Source organism: Austrofundulus limnaeus, unplaced genomic scaffold (genome assembly GCF_001266775.1).
Source record: "Austrofundulus limnaeus strain Quisiro unplaced genomic scaffold, Austrofundulus_limnaeus-1.0 Scaffold72, whole genome shotgun sequence".
In the NCBI taxonomy this organism is placed as follows: Eukaryota; Metazoa; Chordata; class Actinopteri; order Cyprinodontiformes; family Rivulidae; genus Austrofundulus; species Austrofundulus limnaeus.
The window spans coordinates 525,927-538,720 of NW_013952474.1; the positions used below are offsets into that span (position 1 = coordinate 525,927).

The window sequence follows — 12,794 nt, forward strand, 5'->3', positions numbered from 1 at the left end:
TCTGTCCTCTTTGTCTCGTCTCACTGCCGGCGCTCTCTCTGCCTGCAGCTCACCTCCCAGCACCCGTACGCTGAGGTGTACATCGGCCGGCCACACGTCTGGACGGTGGACATCGAGAACCCCGCGGAGGTGGAGAAGGCCATCCGCTCCATCCTTAGCCAGAAGGTAAACAAACAAACAAACAAACAAACAAACAAACTCCTGGATGTGACTGTAGAAGTGTTGTGTTTGAGGATCCTGCTCTCTGTTAACAGTCTTTGTGTCTCTGTCAGATGGAGCCCTACCTGCCGTACGAGTTCACCTGTGAGGGGATGCTGCAGAGGGTCAACGCCTTCATCCAGAACCAGGTACGTCCTGCAGCTCCTCCAACAACCTGACTAATAATCTGTGAGGATTAATAATCCCACTGTCCCTGAGGACAGGGATCAGTTTGGTCTTTGTCCTAAAAGTGTCTTCCTGTGAGCTGAAGGTGACTGATGGGTGCTGTGTGTTTCTCCTGGTCCCGTCAGGACTTCTGTCACGGTCAGGTGATGTGGCCCCCCCTCAGCGCCCTGCAGGTCAAACAGGCCGAGCCGGGCCAGTCCTGTAAGCAGGTGTGTCAGGAGGCTCAGCTCATCTGTGAGCCCGCCTTCTTCCAGCACCTGAACAAAGACAAGGACCTGGCCAGGTGGGACACACACACACACACACACACACACACACACACACACACGTTTGTTTCTCAACCCCATGGGGACCTTCCATTGACTTCCATTCATGTTTTTTAGACTTTATATCCTAACCCTGACCATATACTCTAAAATTAACCTCACAGAAAATTACCTGACCCTAAAACTAACATAAACCTTGGTCCTAAACCTAACCCCACACCTATAACATGCATTTGGACCCGTGGGGACCTGACAATGGTCCCCACGATTCACTTCAGTCCCCACCTGGCTGCTTTTTTTGTAAAAAATACCCCATGTTGTAGGAAAAACCCGTCCACACACAAACAAACAAACAAACAAACAAACAAACAAACAAACACAAACAAACACACACAAACAGACACACATGCACACACAAACACAAACAAACACACACAAACAGACACACATGCACACACAAACACAAACAAACAGACACACATGCACACACAAACACAAACAAACAGACACACACAAACAAACACACACACAAACACAAACAAAGAGACACACAAACACAGACACACACACACACAAACACAGACACACACACACAAACAGACACACAAACACAAACAAACAGGCACACAAACAAACAGACACATACACACACACACACACAAACGAAAACACAAACAAACACACACACACACATTTGTACCAACTTGTAGAGTTTCACCGGTCTGATGGAGTCCTGCTGTGCTCCTCAGGTTCGGGGTGGACTGTCAGACGGTGGAGTCCAGCGCTGACACGGTGGTCCCGGCGTACAGCGAGACGCGTCGACACTGCATCTTCCAGTCAGACCTGCTGCTGTTCAGCTGTGCGGGGGCGCACCAGTCGCTGCGGCGCATCTGCCCCTGCCGCGACTACATGAAGGGCCAGGTGGCGCTCTGCAAGGACTGCCTATAGCAAGAAGGAGGTGGGGAAGGGGCAGGGGGCGGAGTCGAGGAGGAGGAGGAGCGAGAGACGAAAACAAAAAGGAAAAAAAAGAAACAGAACCGAGTTTATTCTTCATATTTATTATTTCCCTCCCCAACAAACATGAACCTTCAGAGTCACCAGCAGGGGGCGCCAGGAGTCCAGGAGGGACTTTACTTGAATCAAGACAGGAAGTTGGACTTAAGCAGCCGCCCCTCCCCCCTCCCCCCACACTCTGACACTGTTATTGTTTAGGTAGCTTTGCACTGGAAACACAGATTTACACTGTAACCATCTGGTCCCTCTGGTCTGAGCAGACTGAAGTCTCCATGTTGCTTCTGGGAGGTTTAGGGGTCCACACGACCCCAGAACCCCCCCTCCCCCCCACAGACGTGTCATTGTCACATATTTCCTGTTGTTCTGTACACGGCCAGTAGAGATTTGTTGAAACGTCGCAGCACAACATCCGGACCGAACAAAGACAAACTGTCCACCAGGTGTCCCTGCAGCACACGTCCTCACCTGGAGCTTTTTTTAAACAGATGTTCTGTTTGGGTCGGGTTAATGGATCTACAGAGGTTTAACCAGATCTTAGTGACACTGTATGTTTATATGTATTTATTTTGTACACAAACCTTTTTCTCTGTTTTGCTGGAATTTTGTTTTTGTTTTTTATTTATAGCGAGGTCTATTTTGTTTGTTTTATTTATGGAGAGTAATTTAAAGAGGGGTTCTGATTTTAAGTCTGATCCAGACGTCAGAAGGTTTTATTTTTCACGTGAATTGGGTAAAAACTTTTTTCTCTCATCTCTTTAAAAGTTGACAGTAACAATTGTGCTTTTTTTTAAATTAAGCTTTTATTTTCCAATCGTGTTTTGTCTTTGCACAAATGTAAAATCAGAATGAACGTTATCATGTCGTGCTGCCAAGTTTAATGTTTTTGTTTTTATAAAATGTGCCTTTTTGTGCTTTTATTTTGAACATATCTTTGGTTAAATTGGAGTAAATGTAACTGAGTTAAAGGTAATTCAGTGGATTAGATTATGGAGTTCCCATGACTCCCATCAGACGAGCTCATGTGACTGGAGTCTGTTCTAATTTACCCAGAATTCCCAGCAGCTGAAGCCTCATTGGACATAACAGATCATCATCTTCATCATCAGCATCGAATGTTTCCTTTAGTAAAAAAAAAAAAAAGGATTTTTTATGTTTTAAAGTTTGAAGCATCCAGAATCCAGAAAAGTGAATAACAGTTTGTTTTTGTTTGTGAGTCAGAGGGAAACAACTTTATTTTTAAATAAATCTTTTTTCTGTGACAAACGGCTCAGATTTTTATTCAACATCACATTAAACGTTAAATCTACAGAACATTTACAGAAGAACAGTTTTGGACACACTTTGATCTGAGGGGTTACCAAACGTCACCACAGGGTCCCCCTGAGGAACACATCAGTCTGTGGAGGGAACAGGTCCAGGACAGAAACCCAGACCTGCTCCTCCAGCAGGTCCCCAAGGTGTCCCGGTCCAGAGAGGATCTATAATCTGTCCGGAGAGTTCTGGGTCTGACCCGGGCTCTCTTCCCTGTGAGTCAGGGCGGCGTAAAGGATGAACACCAATAAGTTAATTACTGTGTAAATGCTTCATGTGTCGACACAAGGAGGAACAAATCAAACAGCAGCTGGTGAGAAAATGCATGGATCCCAAATAAAAGCTCTGAGTCACAATCTGTAAACATCTGTCTGGTTCTGCAGGGCATCCTGAGACTAAAGCTTTGTGGAGCTGAAGCTCTAAGAAAAACTCAAACATCACAATTTATTTGTTTCGACAAAACTTTAAAGTTCAGAGATGGAGAGTTCAGGTATGTGTGATATTACTCAACTTCCTATAGTATGTGGTATCTGTACTCATTTTGTACATATTACTACAGTAGCAGGTCCTCAAGGACCCAGTGTGTATTTGTGTATATTTTGGATATTAAATATAAATATTTAAAACATTGCAGTTCTTCAGTTTGGTCAGCAGGTGGCGACGGCTCTGAACAAATCACTGACAAACTTTTTTTTTGTTAAACCTGCAGTTTGCTGCAGATAAGAGTCGAGTTCTGTAAAACACCAAGAGAATGGTTTCTTTTTTCCTCTTCAGCACCTAAGCTTCCAGGTAGCCCAGTCCTTGTGGACCTTCTTGAACTGATGAGGTAATAAAAAGTTAAAAGACCAGAAACGTCTCAGCTGAGTGATGAACTCCTGCTGGAACACACCACTTCCTGAATGAAAGTTTCTGGTGGATCGAGCTCATCTGTCCACAGCTGAGGAGACGTGAGGACGTAGTCAGTCCACTCACTGAGACGATTTGTACACCAAAACCCAGTCCCAGATCCTGATGCCCGAAGGACCCAGTGTGATGGTCTCTACAGTTCCTCAGTCAGACCTCCTCCTCTGTGATCCGTCACTCAAAGCGCTCGTAGTTCCTGGTCTGTCGGACTCGAGGGACCATGTCCATCAGCAACCTACGGCAGACAGAGAAGACGTGTCAAAAGGACGGCTGAGACATCATCTGAACATTTTGTCTGAAATGTTCACGTGTGGAGCGGGCCATGTGTTCCAACAGGAAGTACAGCAGGCTGCACAGGAAGTGCTACAGCTAGCTGCCAGATTATCCATTTTCCTCAAACTGAGAGGCACCTGCAGCAGGTAAGATATTGACAGAACTTCACTTACTTGACTCCGTAGGCGAGGATGATGAGGCCCATGAGGACACCTATAGTCCCGTCCAGGTACCAGACTTTGGGCTCGTGTTTGAACACTTCGGCGCTGATGAGGATAGAGAAGCCCATGATCCCCCCGACCAGAGAGTTGAACCCTGAGGGGACGCAAAACAAACCTGGTTTCAGGGCATAAATGGAGTCCAGGTCTGTCACAAACCGAAAAAGCTCAGAACTAATAGCTGGTCAGGTTGATGGTTTGATTCCTGATGTCAGCTGAGAGGAATAAAAGTGATGAATAAAAAAAATAAAGAACAAACAGCTGCTGCTTTCGTCCTCCATGACGACTGAAAGTTTTTAGGTTTAAGCAACAAACTAAACTTCAGGACTGGAGCAGGAACTAAAAGTCCTGGGGCCACCTGTGCCCCAATTTTACTGTACACCCTAGACATTCACTTATAACATCCTCATAACATTTACATATAGGGACTCGGGGGTGGGCACTTGGGGCAGGATGAATACTCTCATCACTGATGCCTGTGCCCACTCCCAATGTTTGCTTGTAAACATTTAGGTTTTTGGTTTAGAGTTGGGATGGAGGGAAAACTGGCACCATGCTGGCCTCTGCCCCTTCTTCTTCCCCATTTTAATTAATTATAGAACAACACACATCAACAGCACATCTGAGGGGGGAGGTGTGTGTGTGTGTGTGTGGGGGGGGGGTCTTTTTCACTACCCCGTTCCCCGATTGCCATTTAGGGATGGGGTCCGGAGGAGGGGCGGACTGTCTGGTGGGACCCTGGGCTGTGGGTGGACTCGGGGCCTGGGGGGTGCCGGGGGTGGGGCTGGTGCTCCGGCTTCCCTGGAGCCATTTGGATTCCCGGGGTATGGCTCCTGGTTGCCGGGGTTGGCCCACTGGCCGGGGTGGCTGCCGGAGTCCGGGGGGTGGTCGGCTGGGGGTGCGCGCTTGGCCATTGGAGGTGTGTGGGGGTGGTTGGGGGTGTGGCTTGACTGCAGCGGGGGGGCTGACCGGTCAGCCTGGTGCGGTCAGGGCTGGACCTTGGCTGTCTGCTCCTTTCCACCCCAGAATGAATGGGTCTACCTCCTGGGTTTGGATGTGGGCTGCCCTCCGTCTGGGGCGGGTGCATGTCCTGGACCTGTGGGGTATAGAGTGTGTATGGGGAGTGTGATTGGAGTATTGCGTCCATCTTGTGTGTCTTTGAATGAGTGGGTGTGAGGATGAGGGTGGGATCATGTGATTGTGTCTGTGTATGGTTGAATATTTGTCAGACTGAGACTTGTGCTTCCCCTTCTTCACCTGGGGGCCCACTGCTGGTGGTGGGCTTTGTCCGCCTGCCACTCAGCCTTCTGGTGGGCTGAGCCTCTGCCCGCTGGTGCAATGGTGGCCCTCGGTGTCTGGGGCTGGGCGCACGGGCATGTGCTGGCTGGGCCCGGTGACTGTCTGGTGAGGCCTGAGTCCTCTGGCCCTATCGGGCCTTGGCCTGAGGGTGGTGCACCGTGGGGGCCCAGGCCTCTGTGTCCATACCTGGATCTTCTCCGGCACGGCAGGTGCCAGCGGGGCCTGTGAGCTCGCCGCTGTCAACCTCGAGGGAGTACTGCATGGGGTCGCGGGAGGGGGGTGGGAAGGGGGTTCTCCTGGTTCTCTCCTATGGCGTGGGGGTGGGGGGGGGTTCTTCCTGCACTGGTGCCACTGGGGACTCCACGCTTGGGGTCTATCTCGGGGTCTTTGGGACTAGTCTACCTTATGTCTGCTTCAGGTCTTGGCGGTCGGGTCTTTGGGTCTCCACAGTCACTATTAAATATTCAATTGTAGAAATCTTGTATATACTTGCAAGTTCACAACTCATCACTTTCTGAGGTTTTCAACAAAACTCTAAAGTTAAAGTTCTGTCAGAACATCTGAGAATGTGAAGAGGACTCAGTGGATCTGCAGGAAGGTCCAGGACCAGAAGACACCGGTGTCGGAGAACCTGGGTTCGAGTCCTGCCTCCAGAACCACCACTGATTCAACGATGTCCACACAGATAAAACCAAGAGGTTCTGATTGAAATAACCAGCAGCGTCTGAGCATCTGGTTCCATCTGGATCTCTGGACTGCAGTCCTCATCTAAATGACTCCAAGTGGACTTCTTGAGGACCAGCAGGAACTTTAGACCAGTTGCTGAGCTTTAAGGTCTGGAGGTCCTGAAGGAAATACTGCTTCAAACTTATTTCTTCAACAACTTATGAGATAAATGTGATTCAATAAATGATCAAATGTAATAAGATGAAATATTTCAAAATAAAATCCCTCTGAGTAAAATAAAGATGTTTTAAAGCAGAAACTAGAAGCCTGGTAAAAATAAAACCTTTATGCTGACTCCTGACAAAAATTTTGAACAAATTCCTAAAGTGAGCAGAGTAAAGCTGCTGTAAGGGTCTCTGCACCATGTAGGGGGAGGTTCTTGTTGTGTGGGTGGGGTTTGTCCTAAACATTACTAGGGGAGTTTGGATAATAGGTGGGGTTTAATGTGTGGGCGGAGCTTGGCAAAACTTGTATTGGTCGGATTGACTTCTCTTGTGGGGCAATTTAAAAGAACAGAACAGAACAGAACATCTCGATTTGTATAAAATGCAGTATACTTAATAAATTACAGTCAAGTTTGCAGACGACCTGATTCTGTAAAGTTTCCTGCAGTCGAACACTAAGGTTCAACGTTCAGCGAGTGCCTACCGTCGGTGACCAGGGCTCGGCTGGTGAGCACTTTGCCCAGCATGAACTTGATGACCGCCAGGATGAGACAGGTCAGGCCGCTGACGATGGACACGCTGAACAGGAAGTCGTCCTGAGAGACAAACAGAGAGAGATGACCTGAGTGGTCTTTAGATTTACATCCCACAAAAGAGGAGCATCATGATGTTTGTTTGTTTGTTCTGATTAAGCAACTTATTTCTACATTTCCTCTTCATTGTGCCCTGAGTTTTGTCTCTCAGGCTATGACGGTTCACTTCAGAACCAAATAATGTTTTAAATCAACAAAATGTGTAATTTTGAGAAATAACAGGTGAGATTTTAAAGTTTGTCATTAATGCCTACCAGCATGAAGGAAAGGGGAGTGTCTGTTAGCAAAATATCTTCAGAACTACTGGATGAATTTTGTTGACGCTCTCAGGCAGTGTTTGGAGCCACCCTGATCCAAGATGGCCGCCTCAGCGAATCCACCACAGCGAACACAAAATAACTCTGAATTCGGCAGGTCCTGAGCTAGAACTTGGTGTGGTTGTAGCTGAGAGTCCTCCTCATCGTGTGCTTCGAGGGTTAACACGTGGCTTCATCACAGTCTGTCTGTTAGCAAAATATCCCACAAACTGCTGAATGGATTTGAGTGAAACTCTCAGAAAGTAACCATAAGATGTTTGTTTACAGCTGAATAACTTGATGTAAAATGACCAGCCAACCCTACCAAACACAAAAAAGGCTAAAGCTCGGGCAGTTTTACAAAAATGAAGCTGATATCTGGAGTGGTAGTATCTGTGAGTCCTTCCTCAGCACACACATCAAGCTTTAACAGATCATGTGGGATGTTGGTGCTCAGTGACTCTCAGCTCTGCAGACGGTGCAGATCCTCCAGAGGAGAACCGGTTCTGCTCCACAACACGTTTTCAGTCCAGTTATCTTCTGTCGCTCCACTCCTGCTGTTTGTTTGGTTTGAAAGAACATTTCTGCAGAGGAGAGGAGCGCTCTCTGCAGCAGCGTTAATATTAATATTGCATCGCCTCAGACCTGAAGGAGGAGCTGCAGAGACCTGAGTCAGAGAACCAAGGACGAGTTTCACACTGAGGAAAACAAGTCTGACTGATGTTAATGATGAAGAGGTTTTATTAAAAAAACTTCCAGTGATTCAGAGGATATTTTGCTGACAAACGTATGTCATAACTGTGGGACAAATGAACAGAAGGATGACACTTTGGCTGTGTCCAAAATGACAGGCCGGGTCCTTGGTAGACCGGGAAGACCGGAAAAAAAGAGGCTGTGAATTTGGACGGTCTAGCCTCCCCTCCTTACCCCGGCGTACGTCATGTCACCTAGCAACTGTGACGACGCTAAACAAGCAAACTTAAATCAAAACTAGAAAAATATCAATATATTAGCATTATTAATATCACAAAACTATAAAATTAACTTAAAAGTATCATTTGAAGAACTAATTGACCCGCTGTAGGTTCATGTTTATTTCGCGTTTTTTAATGACAAAAATAATATTTAAAAACATGTCCATTCAAATGATAAAAGTATTAGAATTACAACCGCTAATTTTTTTAAATTTTTATATCACCATATTTTTATTTAAAATGTATTCTTTTCTCTCGCTTCGTCCGCCATTACTAGCTTAAAAAAATCTCCGGTCGGGCCGCAATGCATTATGGGATATGCTGGGCCGGSAASGATCCATCAGACCTGTCCTTCGATTCGGGCCAAAGGAAGGACGTATTTGTCGGACGCATCGGAGGAGTCTTCGGTTTTCGACGTCCTTCGTCGCGGCGCTGTGACGTATGCGGCCGACAAATTCCACCTTCGGGGGACCCGGCCTGTCATTGTGGACACAGCCATTGACTCACAGACACAACCTGTGAACAACAGTGGATTTATGAAAAACATCCATCCATCCATCTGTTCATCCATCTATCCATCCATCCATCTGTTCATCCATCCATCCATCCATCCATCCATCCATCTGTTCATCCATCCATCCATCYRTYCRTCCATCCATCCATCCATCCATCCATCCATCTGTTCATCCATCCATCCATCCATCCGTCCATCCATCCATCCATCCATCCATCCATCTGTTCATCCATCCATCCATCCATCCATCCATCTATCCATCCATTCATCCTTCCGTCCATCCATCTGTTCATCCATCCATCCATCTGTTCATTCATCCATCCGTCCATCCATCTGTCCATCCATCCATCCATCCATCCATCTGTACATCCATCCTCTCTTGGTCCAGAACCAGGTCTTGAGGGCAGCAGCCTGATCATGGAGGTCCAGACCTCAATTTCCACCTCTTCCAGCTCTACTGGGAAGACTCCAAGTTGTTCTCAGACCAGCTGCGAGACATGTCCAAAACACACAGGTCCTCCTTACCAGATGAACCCCCTCAACTGGTTCCTCTGGATGTGGATCAGCAGCTCTACTCTCAGTCTCTCCTGAAGAACTGAACTCCTCAGACTGTCTCTAAAGGAGAGTCCAGTTACCCTGCAGAGAAAACATATTTGGGCCTCCTGAATCTGAGATCTGGTTCTCTTGGTCACTAGAGTTCCTGACCACAGATGAGCGAAGGAAAGTAGACCAGCAGCTCTCTGTCAGCTCGCTCTGAACCACAACAGACCATCAGAGTCCAGAATACTGCAGAAGCTGCACCGATCCTTCTGTAGATCTGATGAACGTTCTTCCCTCACTGTGAACAAAACCCTAAGATATTTAAAGAGAATCTAACCACCAATCAGAGACGTTGCTTTGGATAACTGTAACTGAGCAGTGTAATTATAATAAAAGGTTTTATGTGTGAGAGGACCTGATGACAAACCTGGAAATGTTGATTTGGTTTCATTAGGATCAGCTGGGTTACAAATGTCACATCCTTTTAATCTTTTCTGTTAAATTGGTGTCAGAGTTTGAAACAAGTCATCCAGACTCATGACTCAGTATAGATTTATTGGACCACCTGTGTTTTCCAGAGACAGACTGAAGCGTAAACATGACCGTTGTTTTATTTGTTTTAGTCAAACTGCTTCACTCTGCTGCTTCAGACCTGATGTGTCCTCACAGTCTTCCTCAGAAATCAGGTCTTGTTTCCATCACTCCTCCACATCTTTATGAAATGTTAATGAGGTAAGCAGCAGCTGCTAAAGATGCTGCTTAGGGGAGGGGAGGCTTTATCATCTGACTGCTCCTCTGCACTTAATTAATGTCAGAAAACCAATCTCATCTCTCCATGTAGGCATTCTGTGATCACATTCCAACCCTCAACAAGGATTCTTCTTCAGTTTCAGGGTCTGCAGATCCAAGGTCAGGTGTTCTACACTGAGCTGAGGTTCTGCTTGGAAGGTTTACCTCAAGTATTTCTCATGAAAATGTAAATGTTAAGAGCTGCGTTCATGTTCGGTGTCAGCACGTCTCTCTCCAGGCTCTGAACACGTCAGACCTCCGTCTGGATCCTGAGGAGGGATTTCCCATCAGAGCAGAAATACGTGGTTTGTTTCAGCTGACAGCTGAGTGGATGCAGAGACCTTCATGTGTTCACGCTCTGATTTTAATATTAATAATATAACACATGAAGCTTTGAGAACAGGGAGTCAGATCTACAGGAGGATCGGTGCAGCTTCTGCAGTTTTCTGGACTCTGATGGTCCGCTGTGGTTCAGAAGGAGCTGAGCTGTCAGGAGAAGCTCTCTGTTCACCTGCTGGTCTACAGTCCGTCACTCACCTGTGCTCAGGACCACAGTGATTGAAAAAACCAGGTGCTGGATCCAGCTGGATGAGGTGGCTGTAGAAAGAGAGGTCTGGACCTCCATGATCAAGCTGCTGCCCCCCAAGACCTGACTCCAGACCAAGCGCAAGTCCCGTCATGTTATTAACAATCCTTCTAATAATAATCCCTCAAACTTTCTTCTCAGTTTCACCTTGGCTGTTTCTACGGAGATGACTGCCTAGCAACAAGGTGATGGAGCTATTTGAAGACGTCACACCTGAGATCTGTGACACTCTTCATCCAGCAGCAACAACACCTCGGGGCGGTGCGCGACTGCTCTTCTTCTGAATAAATGAAAACTATTTAACACAGTTGTTTACACTTAAATTAAAAATATCTGACCAAAGAAAAGCCAGAGCAGGACTACAGAGAGAGATGAATATGATTTAGATTTTTATGTCTGTGTCTGTATACGACCCACAGGAGACACGACATTAACAGCAGTCATCATTTCATTCCTCGGCTTTAAGGCAGATCCTTTAATTCCACAGCTGACCTGCTAAAAATGACAGATTTTCTTTTCTGGATCTCTGAGAGCAGGACTTCAGTCTCTGAACTCGTAAAGTTCTTTTTTACTTTGCGATGTCATTTATAAATGGACACATCCTGGTAGGTGAGGCAGGAAACTTATATCTTTATGGTGTTTTTAGGGTGGTAATTATGTAAATCACCTCTCCCCGTGCACGAGCAGCTGATACACATTCATCAGTTTATGCAGCTCATTTACACACTTTTCCTGAAGATAGAAGAGTTTGTTGAATCTGAYGTGACATGTTCGTACGAACCCCTCGTACGAACAAAAGTAAGAGAAATTTAGGATAAGAATACAAATATGTTCTTGCATGAGGCCCAATGTCTTATTTACAAGAGAGACCTGTTACATGTTTCCCTGTTAGTCACTCATCCATTCAGATCAGACGGTGGAACAGAGAAACATATGAACCATACTGGACGGTGGATTGGACACCCCTGATTTAGGACGTCATCATGAATCTGACACTACTGAGCCCAGAACCAAGGAAAGCTTCAGACGGGTCTGAGACAAAAACAAAAATATGAAATGAGTTATGATGGAAATTTGCATAAAAATTAGTCCTTAAAGACACTTTTTTACAAGGGCGCCCTCAAGATGGAGGGTCAAAGGGYGCAATGACAACCCCAACCCCAAAAAATGGTGCTTCCCCCACCTGCCCCCCTTGATCAGACAGCTTTATCCTCGTTTGCATTTTTCATTTCCACGAGCTGTTTAGGATTTGAACCTCAAAAACAGAACAACAAAGCAAATAGGAGAAAAACTTAAACAAATGTCAAAACCCAACATCGTCAACATCATGGTTTCAGGAGATTTTAGGCTTAATATTTTTTATAAATATAAATTGAAGAGAGGACTAGCTTTAACATGTTGAGTATTTATTGTTATTTTTATCTAAATATGTCAACAGAACAAATCTCCTGACATTCTTGTTCTGGCATCTGCCGCCTGCAGGAGAAAACGCTGAGTAAGAGGAAATTAAAAGGATTATTTATGAAGATAAACCTGTTATAAGGTAGATCAGGAGGATCACTAGACATCTGTGTCACTTAATCAATTCTCACCACTTCAGGCAGCAGCTTGGTGGCGAGGTCGTGGACGGCCTTTCCCATGATGCACAGGGAGGACAGGATGAAAATGATGCCCAGGATAACACAGGCTCTGAGGAGGAGGAGGAGGAGGAAAGACAGACTGAAGACCAGATTTATTATAAAATCTAAATCCTCCAGCTATCATTTTAATACTTTAAACTTTCAAAAACCTTATTATAAATCTAATTTTTGTCAAAAAATAGAGAAATTTTGCAGTTTAAAGTAATAAAATTGATTAATTTACAGAGTGATTAATTTACAAAAATCAAAAAGAAAATATAAGTAGGTCCTCTGGATGGGTTCTTCTTTAGTGAAACGTTTCATC

General features: G+C 45.7%; 2 protein-coding genes across 2 annotated transcripts in view; one reads left to right on the plus strand and one right to left on the minus strand.

Annotated features, from left to right (window-relative positions):
- The window catches only part of LOC106519126 (alpha-1,6-mannosylglycoprotein 6-beta-N-acetylglucosaminyltransferase A), a gene marked incomplete at its 5' end in the record, with an annotated part of 22,402 nt that extends 19,479 nt beyond the window's left edge, over positions 1–2,923 (plus strand). The window contains 4 exon segments of the mRNA XM_014010669.1: positions 49–165; positions 273–347; positions 510–667; positions 1,400–2,923. Of these exon segments, the coding sequence (XP_013866123.1) occupies positions 49–165; positions 273–347; positions 510–667; positions 1,400–1,598 (549 nt within the window).
- LOC106519128 (transmembrane protein 163) overlaps positions 2,304–12,794 on the minus strand; it is a 20,300-nt gene continuing 9,809 nt past the window's right edge. Inside the window, exons 5-8 of the mRNA XM_014010670.1 lie at positions 12,443–12,539; positions 7,043–7,154; positions 4,325–4,466; positions 2,304–4,113 (exon numbers count right to left, since the gene is read on the minus strand). Coding sequence (XP_013866124.1) covers positions 4,053–4,113; positions 4,325–4,466; positions 7,043–7,154; positions 12,443–12,539 — 412 coding nt within the window. The 3' untranslated portion in view covers positions 2,304–4,052. The remainder of the gene's footprint in view (positions 4,114–4,324; positions 4,467–7,042; positions 7,155–12,442; positions 12,540–12,794) is intronic.